This window comes from Hypanus sabinus, chromosome 9 (assembly GCF_030144855.1).
Source record: "Hypanus sabinus isolate sHypSab1 chromosome 9, sHypSab1.hap1, whole genome shotgun sequence".
NCBI lineage: Eukaryota > Metazoa > Chordata > Chondrichthyes > Myliobatiformes > Dasyatidae > Hypanus > Hypanus sabinus.
In genome coordinates this window covers 22,488,494-22,507,325 of record NC_082714.1, presented here as the reverse complement: position 1 = coordinate 22,507,325, position 18,832 = coordinate 22,488,494, and the positions used below count along the sequence as shown (strand labels likewise).

Genomic DNA, 18,832 nt, shown 5'->3' with positions numbered 1-18,832 from the left:
AAAAGGTTCTTGGGAAACTGAAAGGTCTGAAGGTAGGTAAGTCACCTGGACCAGGCGGTGTTCTGGAAGAGGTAGTTGAAGAGATTGTGGAGGCAATAGTAATAATCTTTGAAGAATCACTAGATTCTGGAATGTTTCTGGAAGACTGGAGAATTGCAAATGTCTCTCCACTCTTCAAGAAGGGAGTGAGATGGAAGAAAGGAAATTATAGGCCTCAGTGGTTGAGAAGGTGTTGGGGTTGATTGTTGAGGACGTGTTTTCAGAGCACTTGGAGGCACGTGATAAAATAGGCCGTAGTCAGCATGATATCCTCAAGGAAAAATCTCACTTGATAAGTCTGTTGGAATTCTTTGAAGAATTTACAACAAGATAGATAAAGGAGAATCAGCTGAAGGGATATAGGGGGAAGGCAGGAGATTGGGGCTGAGAGGAAAATTGGATCTGCCATGATGAAATGGTGGGGCAGACTTGATAGGCCAAATGGCCTAATTCTGCTCCTATATCTTATAGTTTTATGGTCTAAGCAATAGTCTAAATCCTATGTGTTCACTTAATTCCCTTTAGCAACAAATAGACTGCCGGAGGAACTCTGCAGGTCAGGCAGCATCTGTGGAGTAAAGTGGATAACTGATATTTCGAGTAAAATCCCTTTATCTGAACTGACCTGAAACAATGATCACGCACTTTCCTATGCATGCTTTGACTCTTTTAATTACTGGAAAATGATCCAAAGTATCGTTATTTAAGCACCAAATACAATAATTTGTGCTTAAGATCTTAAAATAATTTAAGATTCCCTTATATCTCTTTTTTTAATGAACTACTTAATCTGCTGTGAAATGTTGACATGCTCTCTGTTTCAACATTACCTCAGGTGTTAAATTCTTCCAGCAACACACACAAAATGCTGGAGGAACTCAGAAGGTCAGGCAACACCTATTGCATATCATGCTTAAAAAAGTGGTTCACAATTCCTCAATGGTTCTTTTGGCAATTATTTTAATTTGGGCACCATAAAAATGCTGAAGGAGAACGGATGCTGTAAAGTGTGAGATTTGTTTCCCAACAAAGACTTGCAAAATATTAGTGTCATCCTGATTTTTGAAAATTTGACATTTTGTATTTCTTTCAGCATCTTAGGGGTTATTACAACTACGCCTTTTGAACCAAACTGATGTCTGGAGAAATTGTACTTATTTCAATATGTGCATATTTTAAATATACAAGTTAGCTGGCTGGATCAATTTCAATACAAAATTACAATCAAGGTTAAAGCATCTTTCAATTAATTATGTAAAATGTCAAATCATGCATTAAATATTTTTCCCTGTAACTTATAACCAATGTTGCTCTTTTTGAGAAAAGTTTACCGATGAATACAAATATTTTACACAACAATCTTTTAAATAGTGTGCTCAAAAGTATGCTTTTTAAGAACAGGCATCGGGGACCTGAATTCTGTGAAGTCATGTGCACAGAATTGATTCACTCCAGCCTGGTAGTAGCAATTTATTATATATTATTGATGATTATAATAACGCCATTCTCATACTGCCCTGTGGATATTGACTGCTCCAATAAAGGTCATTCGTACCAGTTGTCTTCCTGATCACTTGTTGGGAACAAAGGCATCTCAAGCCTATGTACTGTACGTAAGCAAATAAATGCCAGCAAGTCACAGAACATAAATGGCCCTGTGGCTCACAATCAAAGCAATGAATGCCCAGTAGCGATGTGCTGTAACAAAATGCTACATATGATGTCCTGAGCATGATTAGCTCATTGCCATTTCAATCCCACTCTTTGTTTCCTAGCAGAGAGCGGATAAAGACAGTTAACGTAACCATACAAAAGAGTCAGAATCAGGTTTAACATCACAGGTATATGTCGTGAAATTTGTAAACTTTGCTGCACCAGTACAATGAAATACCTGATAATAAAGAAAAAAACTGTGACTCACAGTAAGACAGTGTGTGTGTGTATTCAGATTCAGTTTATTGTCATTTAAAAACCACAAATGCAACGCAGTTAAAAAATGAGACAACGTTCCCCCAGAATGAAATCACAAAAGCATATGACAAAACAGACTACACTAGAAAATCCACATAACATTTGGCAATCCCCAATCCAGAGTCCGGAGAGGCTGCTGTGTATTAATATCGCGCTACCGTCTTAGCATGTTCCCCGGAAAGGAGATCCAAATCCACCAGACAAAACAAGACCAAAAACTAAAGCTACAAGACCTGCACAAAACCACATAATTACAACATGTAGTTACAACAGTGCAAACAATTGCATAATTGATTAAAAAAAACAGACTATGGCACTGTAAAAATAGTCCAAAGATGTTAAAGGACTGTAAGTTCAAAAGAAATCACCACACAGTTTCCACAAGTCCCCAGAGTCCCAACAGACTCGCCATCCCACGCTGGCCGCAGAAGGGAATACCCCCGCTATGGACTTCCACGGCGCTGCCCGACTCAGCCTCACAGACGCAGCACACACCGAAAGTGACCTGACCACAGTGGACTCCGAGTCCGTCGAACCTCCGAGCCGATGACCATCCCCTCCGGCACAGCTTCTCCGAGCACCTCTGTCGAGCGTATTCAGATGTCCCCGCCAACGGCCATCGGCAGCGCGACCCCGCGGACTGGGGGCCTGTTCTTCCCAGCAGAGTCCTGGACCTCACAGCAGCAGCAGCAACGAAGAAGGTCTTCCTGGAATTTCCCGATGTTCCTCCGTGCTCCCACATCCGTTTTTTGAGGTAGTGTTTTTAAAAATGCAAACACGAGGAAATCTGCAGATGCTGTAAATTCAAGCAACAGGCACAAGATGCTGGTGGAACACAGCAGGCCAGGCAGCATCTATAGGAAGAAGTATGTCAACATTTCGGGCTGAGTCCTGACAATGCTGCCTGGCCTGCTGCATTCCACCAGCATTTTGTGTGTGTTGCGTGAGGTAGTGTTCATGGGTTCAATGTCCATTTAGAAATCTGATGGCAGAAGTGAAGAAGCTGTTCCTAAATCGTTGACTGTGTGTCTTTATGCTCCTTCATGATAGTAGGACTGAGAAGAGGGCATGTCCTGGGTGGGTGGGGTCCTTAATGATGGATGCCGCCTTTTTGAGGCACCACTCCTTGAAGATCACTTCGATGCTATGGAGGCTAATGCCAATGATGGAGCAAACTAATTTTACAACTTTCTGCAACTTACTTTGATCCAGTGCAGTACCCCTCCCCCATACCCGACAGTGATGCAGCCTGTCAGAATGCTCTCCATTGTACATCTCTAGAAAGTTGTGAGTGTTTTAGATGACATACCAAATCTCCTCAAACTCCTAATGAAGTACAGTTGCTGCCCTGCCTTTTTAATAGCTGCATCGATACATTGGGACCAGGTTAGGTCCTCAGATATATTAACACCCAGGAATTTGAAATTGCTCACTCTGTCCACTTCTGTGAGGACTGGTGTGTGTTCCCTCGTCTTATCCTTTCTGAATTCAATAATCAGCTCTTTGGTCTTACGGCTGTTGAGTGCCAGGTTGTTGCTGCGACACCACGCCACTAATTGGTATAATCTCGCTCCTGCACGCTCTCTTGTCTCCATCTGAGATTCTGCCAACAACAGTTATATCATTGGCAAATTTATACGATGGGATTTGAGCTGTGCCTGGCCACACAGTCATGGGTGCAGAGAGAGCAGAACAGTGCACTCAATCTTGAAGAAAAAGCTACTATCAATTTTAAAGAATCTTAAAATAAGCCAACATCTTGGTATGCCTCAGAAATACCCTTTCAAGGACACTGATTATTTTAAAATCTTACATTTTAGCAATGTGATATTTTGTTAAATGTTATCAATTAGACATAAAGCTCACAGTAAATGTTGAATTGCCTCAAATCATTACCAGCTCTGATTGCTCCACAGTTGACAATGGCAACCAACATGACTGTGCAATGCTCTTTGTTTCTGACCTCCATCAATCCCCTAACTTGCTCCGTCAGCTCTCATTTATGTTTTCTGATTAATTTGCTCTGATGCCAATTAATGCTGTTAATGACCAAGCTCCACACCTGGCAGAAAAGAAGCTGACTTTTGTTGCAGTACGGTGATGTTAACATATAATGCTGTCTTGGAGCTCAGCTCCAATCAAATAGCAGAGAATTCAAATGCTTAACCTCTATCTTTTCTTCTGACTTCCCAAAGAATTTAATGGAAGAAATTAAGTGAATAGATATTGCTAGTACATTTAACCCTAACATTAGTGGAGATTATCCTCCAAATGTGAATTTTAAACTACTCTTTGCTTTGTTGATGAAGCACACTTGTCTAGAAGCAATATAAATTGGCGGTTCTCAATATTCCATAGCCGGCTGGTGGTGTAGTAGCAACTGCAACAGACTTCAAGGCAAGTATTTCTGCACTCAAATCCGGCCGGGTAGAGCATCGGGTTAGCAATTTGGTCTCATAAGAACCAGACAAATGCCAGCATCTTTCCAGTATCTGCAGAATCTCTTCTTGTTCTAAATAGCTACTTGCACTAGAATTCAACAATCCTGACTGGCTGCATCACTGCCTGGTACCTCCCTCAATCGCAGGACTCTGCAGAGAGTGGTGCGGACAGCCCAGCGCACCTGTGGATGTGAACTTCCCACTGTTCAGGACATTTACAAAGACAGGTGTGTACAAAGGGCCTGGACAGTCATTGGGGACCCGAGTCACCCCAACCACAAACTGTTCCAGTTGCTACCATCCAGGATACGGTACCGCAGCATAAAAGCCTGGACCAACAGGCCCCGGGACAGCTTCTTCCACCAGGCCAGCAGACTGATTAATTCATGCTGACACAACTGTATTTCTATGTTATATTGGCTATCTTATTGTGCATACTATTTATTTAAATTATTATAAATTGGACATTGCACATTTAGATGGAGACGTAACGTAAAGATTCTACTCCTTATGTATATGAAGGATGTAAGTAATAAAGTCAATTCAATTGAATTTCAATGGGTGATTCTTGACCTATTATTCTGATCATGGTTGACTAGATTAAATGCTATGACTTTGGAAAAAAGAAATAATTTTGATTAAAAAAGAAATAGAAATGTTCACTTTTTTTTGTGAATGAATTTTGTTTTGATAGTGCAATACTAATGGGGAGCCAAGTCTGACTGTGACTCATTAAGTAAACTGAGTGTCAGTTCAAAGTGATTGGGATGTAGAGATAAGGAATTGCAGCTGCAATATTTTACACATTCTCTCCACTCTTTCAATTTCCTAGGTCATGTTGGAGCAGATGCAAGGTCTCGCCCACTTGGAGCTGTCTGGCTGTAATGATTTCACAGAAGCAGGCCTCTGGTCCAGCCTTAACGCACGGATTACCTCCCTGAGTGTCAGCGACTGTATCAACGTAGCCGATGACGCCATTGCCGCCATTTCGCAGCTGTTGCCGAATCTAACGGAGCTGAATTTGCAGGCGTACCATGTGACAGACACGGCCATGGCCTATTTCACTGCCAAGCAAGGTTACACCACGCACACCCTACGCCTGAACTCCTGCTGGGAGATCACCAATCACGGTGTGGTGAACATGGTGCACAGCCTGCCCAACCTCACCTCGCTCAGCCTCTCTGGCTGCTCCAAGATCACTGACGATGGCGTGGAGCTGGTAGCGGAAAACTTGAGGAAGCTGCGCTGCTTGGACCTGTCATGGTGTCCACGCATCACTGATATGGCGTTGGAGTATATTGCATGTGACCTGCACAAGCTAGAGGAGCTGATATTGGACAGGTAGACCAAAGGGTACATCTGATAGTAATAATGTTGGCAGTTCCTAAATTGTGCTAAATTGCTATCGGCTAACTCATTCAGTAAAGCAAAATAAAGTGGGAATTTTCACATCAAAGAATGAAGATCAATATAAAGATGAGATTTCAAGTTATAGACAAATCTCCAAATTTTATTTTGCTTATAGAACAACCAATATTAACCAGTCATGGAAAGCCAAGTCAGCAAGTGCAACTTTTCATTTCTTATCTCTCTCTTTCTATCTTTCTTTTAATGTTCATCTTTATAAAATTGTTCACTTTTGCTTTATTCTGCATCTTCTCTAAAACAATAATACCTCAACTTAGAAAGTACAAATACATTTACAAAATACTGGGAACACTCAGCAGGTTAGACAGCTTCTGGAAACGGAGAGAAGGGGGGATTCATCATTGGATGGTGTTAAACATGCAACATGTATGTGGTGGCATGTATGGATGCTGATAATAAATTTTACTTTGAACTTTGACCTTGAATATACTTTGTACCCTGCTTGTGAAATTTGGTGAACTATAGTGGAAACAAATTTCAGAAGCACAGTGTACTTGAAGACAGAAGCTTTTAACACATTTAGCAGCACCACCCTGCCAGCAAAACTAGGGTAAAGGCCTTTCATTTAAATTGGCTTTGTCCTCCACATAAGCTGTCAACCTGCTGAGACATCTGCCATTTTATGTTTTCATTCCCCCTGTACTTTACTTAAGGTGAAAGAACATTAAGAATCTGCACAGTTAAGGCACCCATTCAGCCAGAGAGAGGTGCTGCGATTTTCCAGTCCAACCGCGCCACAGCCCAGCCATGTTTGCTGGGAGGTGTTGCCTAGAAACTGATAACTGGCTGGAACTTAGATCAATTTGAAACCAAGTGGTCATAATCAGATGAATGGAGCCCATCTGTTGCTTCTTTGTCCCACGATTCATTTCCAAGTAATATATTCTTTGACTTTGAATACAATGTGTGTATCTATTGTTGCTAAGCTACAGAATAATAATTTACAGTAGCCATTGTCGATGAAATACAGTCATGACTTGGGGAGCTTGGAAAGACATTGTACCGAGTTTGGGCTCACCAAGTACTGAGAAAAAACAGGCTAAGCACAAAGCTGAGAAATATTCATAATTACAAGATAGTTCAAATGCAATTTCGATTTCCGCTTTCAGGTTTTGTTGAGTTGTTTTTGTGACTTTTCTTTCACAACAGCTGTTTTCAGTAGTTGGAGATTATCTGATGAATGACTCCTATTTACTGACATGTACAAAGCCTGTGCCTCTCCGTGTTATACACTGAGAATGCACGGGAGGGAATATGTCTGGGTTTTTCTTTTAATTATCAGACCATCACTACGTCTAGTACACACAGAACATCTGTGAAATGTGAAAGCACTTTAAAGAAATTGTCAAGATGCCATTAAGACTAGAGATTTAGTTTCTTTTGGATTCAACGTAGTTGGTAGAAGTTGAAGTCTTTTTTAATAGATGTTGGTTCATATTCCAGATTTTAATATTTTTATCCATATTAATGAGCCAGCTGACTTGACCTAATTATACACAAGGTCATGCAAAGGATCAAGCTTCTTTTGTTATCGAGATGCTGAAAAGGAACATTTAAAGGAAACAAAGCTTCTCTATCCATGGTACATGACCATGTTAAGGCATGGGTCAGTATCACTAAAAGAGTGAATCAGTGGTCTGAAGACAGCGGAAATGACACTGATGTTTGGAAAGGAATCAATGACCTTGGCTATTCAGCAAATCCATCGAGAGATCAAGCCTACGTCACAGAACTATCAAAGGCCAGCAGGAAAATTGCTAACTCGGCCTGAGAAAACCATTGTTCTAGTATTATATCTGTTGTGTGATTATGATGTTATCCGTTTCTTCAAGGCTTCTGAAAGATTTGGTAAGTCATGAGTTAATTTCCTTGCTGATTTTCAGTGTAGATGGATATTCTCATGGTAAAGATCAAAAATTCATTGTTTTATGGTTAAGTCAGTATTTTTTGTTAAATGTGGATAACAAAACTTATTTACATCTTGTCCATTCTATACAAATGTTAAAGTCTAATCATGTAAATTCTTGAATTTCCACAGATGAGCTCTCTAATGGAATGATGCATGAAACAATCACCGATTATGAAGAAAACGCAAAGGTGCTGCAAAGCTTCCAACAAGGAGAACTAGGTCATTTAAACTTAGGTACAAGCAGGTGGCAGGCCTGATTCATACCAGGAGAATGACAATGTCATATCGACTGTAGCTATTTCCTTCCTTTACAGTATGTAATGAGGTGCTACGCTCTGAATAATGCCAAATTTTTATCATTGTTTCACACACAAAAGAGGCACGTAAAATGCGATCACTCGAGTTGAGTGTGATGCTGTTCCAAGGGGTTGTTTATTGATGGATCCTCAGGTGGCTGTAGCGACTGATCTATAATGCGGTATAAGTTGGCGTTAGTGAAGCACAGCAATGACTTGCTGGTAACAAACAAAATAAAAAAACTACTGTTTTAATCTCACTTTTGCTTGGATACGATCACTGCAATCAATAGCCTGTAACCCACCTTTCGGAGCTGAGCTGCCTTTATAACCTGGCATTTTTGTGGTGAAGGCTTGAAGGTGCAGGATGGCTTTTATAAACCGAATTGAGGTGATGGGGCCCGGGCACGAGAGCGGGGAATAAACCAGTGCTTGACCGTTGCTGGAGTGGTCTTGGAGGCGATTCAATGCAGCAGAACCGAGGCCAGGCAGAATCGAGGTGGCGGGGCCCAGGCCTGGACCTGTGAGTGAGGAAAGACCCAAGGTTTGATTGATTGAAGCAGCGGGCTGAACTGGAAAGGTCGGGTGCGGGACAAATCAAGGCGGCAGGACCTGGGCCCAAGATCAAGGAACAACCTGAGGTTTGGACGATCTTAGCGCTGGGCCAGATTGAAAAGGTCAGGGGTTTTGGGGCAGGAGGCGAGGGACAAACTGGTTCAGCTTGACGCTGCACAAGGTTTACTCATGTCTACACTGAACTGAGGCTGTGGCCTGCAACTAATAGGCTTCCGAATCGGCTGCAGCGATGACTGGCTTTGTGGCTGTGGACTCGCTTTCAAGAATTTCAGTTCTGAATGTAATTTGCTTTCTTTTATTGTTTGCATGATATGTTTTTTTCTGCACATTGGGTGTTTGATGGTCTTTTTTGTAATGGGTTCTATTGGGCTTCTTTGTTTTGTGGCTGCTTATAAGGAGACAAATCTCAAGGTTGTATATAGTAAACATAATTTGATAATAAATGGACTTTGAACATAACTGAGATGTTAGGGCGGATTCCCTTAATGGAGAACGCCTGTGCGTTACTTTGCTTAACGTGGGGAGGCTGTTGCACCAGCTGCCGGCACGTGATCCTTGGCAGATTGGGGTCAGAGTCCAGTGGCGTGGAGAGCAAGGGGACTGGGGATCCTTCATTGCTGCAGCCTTCCTCCACCTTCACCGGCCGTCGTGATGTGTCATCATCTTTCGCAGGCCCCATCTGTTTTGAGGTTTTGGTAGAATCTGCAGTACATATATAGATACACTATGTGTGTCTGCATTTACACTAGATGGTAATCTGTAAAGGTTGGATCTGCCATCACAGTTGCTTACTGTGTAAATGGGAGCTGTTGAGGAAGTAGTTACCTCTCTAGTCAACTTGCTCATCACCAGCAAGTCCCAACGAGGTAAGACCTGGATATTTGGAGCACTCTGTTGCTCTGTGAAAATGTAAAATACACATCAGGCTTAACCAGATGGCTTATGAGTTTACGTGCCTGAACCTTGAGAGTCATTGTGGAAGATTCCCGGAATATTAATTTTTCTGAAAATACTATTTGAATATATTTCTGTCTACCATGTAGTTATAGATAATCACTAACAATATGCCGTCATGAACTCTATAACATAATGTATTATCAATATGCAGCACTTCCTTATATTTGCATTGTGCTCTTTTCTTCTAAAACTAGGAAAGCATTTTTAAATGCTTGTGGAGAAATGCATTTTTTTAAGTTTCTGAGCTAGAAGTTAATTTTCAGCAACCAGACATATAGGAGCGACTCCATTTCATTTTCAAAGCGCAGGACCATTGACTTGGTCTGAGGTGAGTACTGGAAGTGAAAGATACCATCCCGCCTGCTACTATACACATGTCCGAGAGAGAAGAGCACATCCGCCAGGCAGGAAATAAAATTCCTCCCTTGCATCTCCTATTTATCAGCTCTGTCAAGTCAAGAACTTTACTTGATGATTTCAGGTTTTTGTGACTTCTAAACCAGAGTGAAATATCCACTTCAAAGCAGGGCAACACACGCAGTGTTGGAGGAACTCATCAGGTCCAGCAACATCCATGGAGAGGAATAAACAGTTACCGTTTCAGACTGAGACCCTTCAGGTTTATCTGCACTGAAGAATCTCTTAGATTTTTGGATCTGTAATGTTTCTGAAGAGGATGCATTCATCCCAAGGACAATAAGAACCATGGTGAACGATGTTTCTTTTACATTTTGCACAAGCACATCTTAAGAGCTTTCTTAGTGGAGCATAATTGTGCTCTGGAATAGTTAACCTCTTTCTGTGCTGAAAACTGTACAATTTAATTTGTGTCTAATGAGAAAACTAATAGATGGGAAATTATTTAGCTATTGTATTAGACATATAGCAGACATACGCAGTAATTGTGATTGCTAAGTTTATTTAATTGTGTGTCGCCATTAAGAGTAAAACTTGATCAGAAAATGGAGCACCTAGTGGACATGCTTCATCTGAAAATGAGGAGCTGAAGAGCCTACTATAGCTGGTGCAGCATTGTGTGGCACAAGCCACCTTAGCTTAGATTCTTACCTGAAACTGGTATCAGATTTTGTCAATGTAGTTGGGACGCCTAGCCATCTGCTTTAGACCCAAAATAACTATTGTGTGACCGCAAAGTGTACTCGTGTTTGAGGAGATCAGTTTTCACAGATGCAGGGCGACCATATCAGTAAGGAGCAGCTGCCGAATACAATCAAAAAAGCTAAATGCAGTGGTTAGCAATTCACCCACACGTGCATGCACTAAGCATGCATATACGAGTGCCAATGCATTGTATTTTCCTTCTGGAGGTCAATTCCATTGACCTTGATATCCTTATAATGTGTCTATTTGCTGCCTAAAATCAGGTCTAAGTTCCCCCCGTGTTTGAATAGAAGCCTTACCTGTTACCTCCCACCTTTTAATCACCTCTTCCATGGCGCTCTCCTCAACGTGACCATTGTTGTAATGAGGACTTCGCTGCCATCTCCACCGTTTTTCCTCCTTATGGCCAGTGCCTTGCCCCATTTGTCGTGATTGGTTACACTCAAGACTCTTGGGTTCCTCTTGATAGCAACAAAACCTATTTTTGCCCGTACTGCACCGAGCGCCGCCACTGGGCTATAAACATGCAGGAGCAGTGTGTGGTTAAGTGCCTTGAGCAAGACACAACACGCTGCCTCGGCTGAGGCTTGAACTAACGACCTTCAGATCGCTAGCCCAAAGCCTTAACCACTTGGCCACACACCATCACACTTTGAGTGGTGTTCCCACTCTTGTTCATAGCTTTAAAGGGACTGTTTGCTGTTGGGCTTGTTGTCAGAGTTGAAGTGAACTAATTTCAAAGCCGTAGAATGTTTGCAATGCTCCCCAGTGTTCAGAAGTCCCAATTATGATGCAGAGTGCCGTCCATATGCAATACAATGCAAGGAAGAATTGATAAAGAAACTATATTTCTCCAGAGTCGTTCATTGGACCCAGTTTTGATTCCTTTACCTAAAAAAGTGATTATCGTGTGGATGGTCAGAGGATTTTTTCCAGGGCTGAAATGGCCAGCACAAGAGGGCACAGTTTTAAGGTGCTTGGAAGCAGGTACAGAGGAGATGTCAGGGGTAAGTTTTTTACACAGAGTGGTGAGTGCGTGGAATGGGCTGCTGGCAATGGTGGTGGAGGTGGATACGATAGGGTCTTTTAAGAGACTCCTAGACAGGTATATGCTTAGAAAAATAGAGGGCTATGTCAAACCCTGAGTAAGTACATGTTTGACACAGCATAGTGGGCCAAAGGGCCTGTATTGTGCTGTAGGTTTTCTATGTTTCTGTGTTTCTATGCCTAACAGCTTTGGGGTTAGTCCAAAGGAGATCCACCAGACTAATTCCTGGGCTGAGATAGTACACCATCAAAAAAGGCTTGACAGCTTGTAAGCCTCAGAATTTAGAAGAATGAAAGGTGACATTGTTCAAACATATAAGACCCCAAGGTGCTTGACAGGGCAGGTGTTGAGATGTTTCAACTTGTGGAAGAGTTGTGAACAAGGGAACATTGCTACAAAATAAAGGCCCTGTTGTTTAAAACTGAAGGAAATGAACCTAAGCAATTCTCTGACAGGGTGTTGTGGAGGCCAGAACATTTGATATACTTCAGTTGGAGATAGATAAATATTTGAAAGCTCAAAGTACTAAGAGTTATGGGGAATGGCACAGAAGAGGTGTGGAGGCCTGCGTTGATCAGCAATGATTGTATTGGATGATGGGGTAGGATTGAGGGGATGAGTGGCCTACACCTCCTTGTGTTCTGTTTGTATTCTCAGAACATCCCAACATAATTGCTCTCAGTGAGTTTCCTTACAAAAGATCATCACTCTGATGCACCATCAATAACTCTCTGAGACGTGAGGCAAGATATCGGCTTTTATTGGCTGGAGGAAAGAACAAGCAGCAAGTGACCACCACACTACATCCTGGAGACTGAGGCCGGGGCTGTGTCTCCAATCGCCTTTATACTGGGGTCCGTGGGAGGAGCCACGGTCTGTGGGAGGAGCCACAGGAGCAGTCAGCGGGGGGGCGTGTCCAGACAGGTATATGTAGTTCACCACACACTCTTGAAAAGTGACAGGAAATCAGTTAAGCTTTTTGATCGTATAATTTGAGGGAATTACTTTGAGAAAGTCAGAAAGGGTGCCACAGCAGCTTGGGGGTTACTATGATGCTGTAACAGCTTGGGGCATTCCAGGTTGGGGAGTTCAATTCCTGTGCCGTTCTCCGTACACCTTCCCCGTGAAACATGTGGGTTTTCTCCGGGTCCTGCGATCTCCTCCCACAGTCCAAAGATGTACTGGGTCTATGATTAGGTTGGGGTTAATCGTGTTTGTGGGGGGGTCGCTGGGGCAGCATGGCTTGAAGGGCCAGTAGGGTCGACTCCGTGCTGTATCACTAAATAAATAAATTAAAACTGTCGACTCTATGTACCTTCTTGCATGCTTTAAGGAAATGAAGGGTTACAGCAAACAGGCAGAAAATGATACTGAGGCCATGAAAGTTTTGAACATTGAAGCAGGATCACACAGCTGTGATGCCATTGAACCAGGTGGATGGGACAAATATTTTGCTATAAAATACTGTCCAAGTTACAGCCTAACACCTTCATTAAATTAGCAGACACTAAAGCTGTTCTAACTCCATCATGGAGAAAGCATTCAGTAGGATTGTTTAAATTTTCTGTAGCTGCCTCCATCAGCATATTAAAAACTGCGGTGTAGGAAAGAAACTCTTCCTCGAACATCTGCTGGGTGACGTCTTTTCTTTCATTACGACCTTTCTAGTCGTCGGTATTTTTTGCTGCTGCGTCTCAGATGTCTCCCGTAGGTGTGATCACATTCTTTTTGTCTTCAGGTGTGTTTCCACATCCTGGTCGCCGGGTGAAAATCTGTAATCGAGAAGCTGATTAAAAGTGTGCCAAGCTGTTGTTGGGCAGAGCACCAACTGTCAATGGTTTGCGGGCACCTACTTCAAAATCCAGCAGAACAAAAGGCCCACGGGTTTGGTAATGTTAGTCCGTTTCACATTCCTTTGCAACAGGAGTGATCGCTCAAGATGGGTTTGTTGTTATCCTGAGCGGCTATTCCCGTAATGGAGAATGCACGTGCATTTCTTTAACCTGGGGAGGCTGATATTTGGGCAGCGTCTGTATGCCCGTGACATCTTGAGCTCAGGGTCCAGTGGATGCAAGTTGACTTGAGGTCTCTTCACTGCCGTACTTGGCCGTTGTGATGTGTCATCGTCTTCTCCCAGATCTTGGTTGGACCACACTTTGGCTGGAACACCCCCACCATGGCAACCCTACGAGGGGCTAAGTGCTAGATGGCCGAACTCCAGATTGAATCACTGTCTGGGATCTCAAGGAGCTCAGAAGCCTTTCCACAATGACAAGGTGGTGATCCCCAGCGAATTGTAAGTCATGACTGCAAAGCAAGTCGACTTTCCAAGCTTTTTGCACGTAGGCAGGACAATAATTAGACAAGTGTGAACAAAGTACCAGTTCGCCTGAGTACCTCTGTTCTATACTTGGAAGGTTGTGCCGCAGCAGTGGAGAAGGATTCAGATAACCACAGAGACCAACCTTGAGACAAAATGAACTTCAAGAGGATAAAGTCACATGGTATCTAAAGCTGTGAAAGACAGACTCTGCATGAGACTCACTGGAGTTTTCTCTGCTAAGCAAAAATTCAACGATGTGCTGAAGCCTCCTTGAGAAGTTGCTGCATCCCCACTGACTCTTGAGAATCCTCCAAGCCCACCACTGCTCAAATGGAGGAGGAACATTAAGCATGTCTCCAGGTACCTCACAGCAGTGCGCCAGAAGCGCTCAGAAGCCCTGTGTTAATGGTGGGAGGAGTGGCCTACCTCATAAGCTACATGCTGTGCCAGGGCTCCATCTGGGGAAAGTCATCAGTTACCTCAGAACCCACAAAACTTGAGGGAAGCAAGTTATTCTCAATCCTGAATGACTGCCTAAAAAAAGAAACAGGTATTTTATAAACACTGAGGATGCCAGAAATCTTGAGCAGCTCACACAACGTCCTGGAGAACTCAGCAGGTCAGGAGGCATTTATGGAGGGGAATAAATAGTCAACGTTTCAGGCTGAGGCAATCAGTTCTCATTACACTGCAACAAGGTGCTACAGGATGGTTAAATACCCAGAAACTGAAATGGTGATGGCTTGGTGTTTCTGCTAAAGCACTGGAAGTTAGGATAGGGCCTCCACCATCCCATTTGATATTTCAGAACATACTGTAGTTCTAACCTTCTAGTGAGCTGCCCCATGGGCCGCCTTTAGAACTTGTCCTGGTTGCAAGGCACTAGAGCCTGTGATTCATTTTGCCTGGATCTCACAAGCAAAGCTATCTGAGCTGCTGGATGGGGTCGGCAGATCAACTTCTTGATTCATTCGAATTCACCGGTTTGTGGACTGTAATTCTTCCTGGCCGACAAAGTGAAAAGCTTTCCTCTCCTTCCATGTCCGGTGGCTCAGCTGCCTGTCCTTGATTGTGAGTGAACCTTACTGGATCGATTGTGAAAGCGTGGCGGGCATGCGCCTGATCGCGCAGTGAACCGACTGGGCCTCTTAGGCGCAGGTGGCTCTCTCTTCTCGTGCGGGCTTGTGAGTGCGCAGATTTCTGTTCTCAGCAGCTGTGGTTCGTAGCCCCTGCAGTGTAGATGCCCCGCGTGCACAGTGCCTAACCCGAGTCAGTAAACACATACTACTGCACCACTGTTCCTTTTGCTCCGCACATACATAACAGTGAGGATTCTGTGAGGGAAGGCAAAACAAAGAGGTGTATAAAGCCAAAGGGGTTGTGGTATTGATAGTATGCAGCTTGGAAACGTGTCCTTTGTCTGTGCTGATCAACATCTGCGGGTGCGTGGAAGTCCAGCAGGCAGGTTAGGCGTGAGCATACTGACATCAACGATCCCTGAGGCACAGCAGCCATGGATTCAGTGGTGGTCATCCCAGTGATACCACCACTCTCTTTCTAGGAAACTGACCAAAAAACATTAGCATTACTGATTGCCCATCTAATTCCGCTGGACCCCACCTTCTAACTCTGACTCCTCATCTTTTTTTCTCCAGTCCTGATGAAAGGTCTCAGCCTGAAACGTTGACTAGGCTCTTTTCCATAGATGCTGCCTGGCCTGCTGCGTTCCTCCAGTATTTTGTGTGTGTTGCTGCTGGAGACTGTTGTCCACCATCTCAAAGTGCACTGTGCTTGTGTGTGTGCTGCGTTATGCTGGGATGATATGGTCAATGGCTGGCAGTGAGCACAAGCTGTGAGATGCGAATGAGAGGCCTATAGGACAATGGTAAGTGTGTGGCAGTGTACCAGAGCATACAAGTGCTTGACATGAAAACCGAGCAACCCACTCGCTTCTGAAAGTTTTGCAGTGACTTCTCACACCAGTCGGCAGAAAAGGGCACCTCCCCATTAAGAAGTGATTTAGATCTGCCCTAGCTACCTGCTCGCGGGTGGACCCAAGTCGGGGAAGGTAGCTTGAATGCAGTAGGTGAGCACTGGTTAATGCTACAATCGTAGTAACCGTAGGGCACCATGGTGGCATACTGGTTAGCGTGACGCTATTGGAACTTGGGGCGTTGGAGTTCAATTCTGGTGTACGTTCTCCTTGTGTGCGCCTGGGTTTCCTCTGGGTGCTCTGGTTTCCTTGCACAGTCTAAAGACGTACTGGTTAATAGGTTAATTGGTCATTGCAAGCGGTCCTGTGATTAGGCTAGGGTTAAATTGGTGGGTTATTTGGTGGCTCAGAAAGGTCTGTTCCTATCTAAATGAAAAGGAAATGAGAAGGAAATACAAATTTCACCTGCACTCTGCACTAAGATCAAACAGACCCACTGGCTTCACTGCTTGTTTGCCAGCACTATCTAATTTCTTCACTAAAAATATATCTGCCTTTAGATTTCTACTGGCAATTTGTTTCCCAGTTGAGTTGTGCATGAATTGGGTTTAAAAAAAAAGATATATGCTCATTTAAAAATTGTGGATCTGTCAATCAGTTCAGAAGGATTAAAGGATAAAAATGTTTCTTTTTGATGAATTTGGAAAAGGAGATCCTATTCTTGCGAAGAGCTGGAATCAGATTTCACCCTTGTGACTGCACATGAACTATGAGCATGAAGCTGCTGTGATGGTAAGTAAAGTTCAGTGGCTTTTAATGCAATGAAGGGAATTCGTATTACATTAAGCAAAGTGAAGAGCATCACCAATTACCAAATAAACAGGCGAAAGATAATGCACTGGACTGCCATGGCAAGTTGCTGTTTTAATACATGTATAACTATGCTGACTGTAGCCATTACCTAAGCTCTCAGCAGTAATAGAAGTGAAACACTCACTCTGAATAAATGAAGGCCGTTATTTCCCTGCCAGCAGATGTTTACTAACGTGGAACAGTGATGGAAATTTCCATTTGTATATTGGTGACCAGATGCAGAATAACCACAATAACTGTAATCACTCTCTGCGAACTTCAAGTGGAACCTCAAGAGAAGCTATCAGTTCTTTCACCTCTCCGGTGAAAATCTCAGATGATTAATGCTGCCAAAAATTCCTAGCTGCTCCAGGAACATGATAAAAAAAATCTGTATATTTTGGGGTTTGCAGCCATAGCAACCTTGGGAATTATGTCTCCAAACGTTAAAATGAGAGCGTTTGATTACTTTGTTCCTGATCCTACTAAAATTGACAGCTTTAATTATATCATCATTACCTTTGGAAGGCAGGTGCAATAAGCTATTTGTAAGTGCAAGTTAAATGTGTTAACTCTGTCACTAAGGATAAAGAAGACTGAAGTTTAGCTTTATTTATCAGGTAGACATATACATCAAAACATTCAGTCAAATGCATCATTTTGTGTCAAGGATTGTGCTGGGAGCTGCCCACAGGTTTTACCATTCTTCTACTCTCATTATTGTCTTTAACACAAGGTTGCTTTTATCAACAGCCTATGCCCACGAATTACTGACCTTAACAGTGTGTCTTTGGACTGTGGGAGGAAACCAGAGCACTCGGAACAAACCCGTGTGATCACCCAATGTGCAAACTCCTTACAGACAGTTGCCACACTTCCAGCACTCATTATTGCCTTTAACACAAGTTCGTTGCCTGAAATCTTCCATCAGTGTAGCATGCCCACAAATCACTAACTCTAATGATATATCTTTGGACTGTGGGAGGAAAGTGGCGCACCTGGCGACACGGGGAGAACGTATAAACTCATCACAGACAACGACAGGGATCAAACCCTGATCGGTACTGTAAAGAGATTGCACTAATCGTTATGCTCCCGCAATATTGTTTTCAACTCAAGATTGTTGCTCGAAATCTTTTATCAGCATCTACAAAATAAGAGAGTAAGTGAATTCAATTAATGGAAGTTTCTGATTTTTACAGTTTCTGGGGAAAGGACAATACAGTTTATTAACTGCTTTGACCTTGACCTGAAGCAGGGGAGATTTTATGAGATGGTATTAACCTTTTAGAGAGGTTAGTAGAATTTTCTGAACAACTTCCAACACCAAATCTGCAGGTTGGAATTTTAACCTGCTTCTTGGAGGGGAGAGACGCAGCTAATAAAACTCAGGGACCAAACAGAAGATCAAAGGGATACTTCTGATTTTAATGGTGTGCTCATTTTGGCTGCACATTAAAATAAACCAAATTGATATGATTCCATAGTCCAATGTAACTGCTGTCTTGTCTACCTGGATTGTGTCAACGTGCTGCTTTTAAAATCTCTAAAATTTCCATCAGGACATAACTGGATTTGAATTCTGAGTTTTATTGTTGGAAGGCTATTTTACCAGCTGATGACTTGACATAGTTCTCACTCAGAGATAGGAAACTTTCATTGTCATCAGTGCTTTCTTTGAATACAGATCCCAGAGCTCAAAGCCAAGGAAGATCTCAAACAGATATTGTAGAGGAGAGTGAACATAGAGCACGCTAGTCTTCTGTTTTGCTATTTCACTTGTTTGTACTTCGGGGTATCATATTCAGGATAGTGCGTAGATTCAGCCAAAAGATCTGTGTTATTAAGAACTAAAAATCGTGGAGTAGGTCTTTGTAAAATCAAGGAGTGGGTCTTTGTCCTCTATTAGTTAATCACATGTAGTAAATATTGAAGCA

General features: G+C 42.8%; 1 protein-coding gene across 1 annotated transcript in view; it reads left to right on the top strand.

Moving 5' to 3' along the window:
• fbxl16 (F-box and leucine-rich repeat protein 16) overlaps window positions 1–18,832 on the top strand; it is a 168,700-nt gene that overhangs the window by 104,377 nt on the left and 45,491 nt on the right. Inside the window, exon 3 of the mRNA XM_059978636.1 lies at window positions 5,284–5,792. Within this exon, the coding sequence (XP_059834619.1) occupies window positions 5,284–5,792 (509 nt within the window). The remainder of the gene's footprint in view (window positions 1–5,283; window positions 5,793–18,832) is intronic.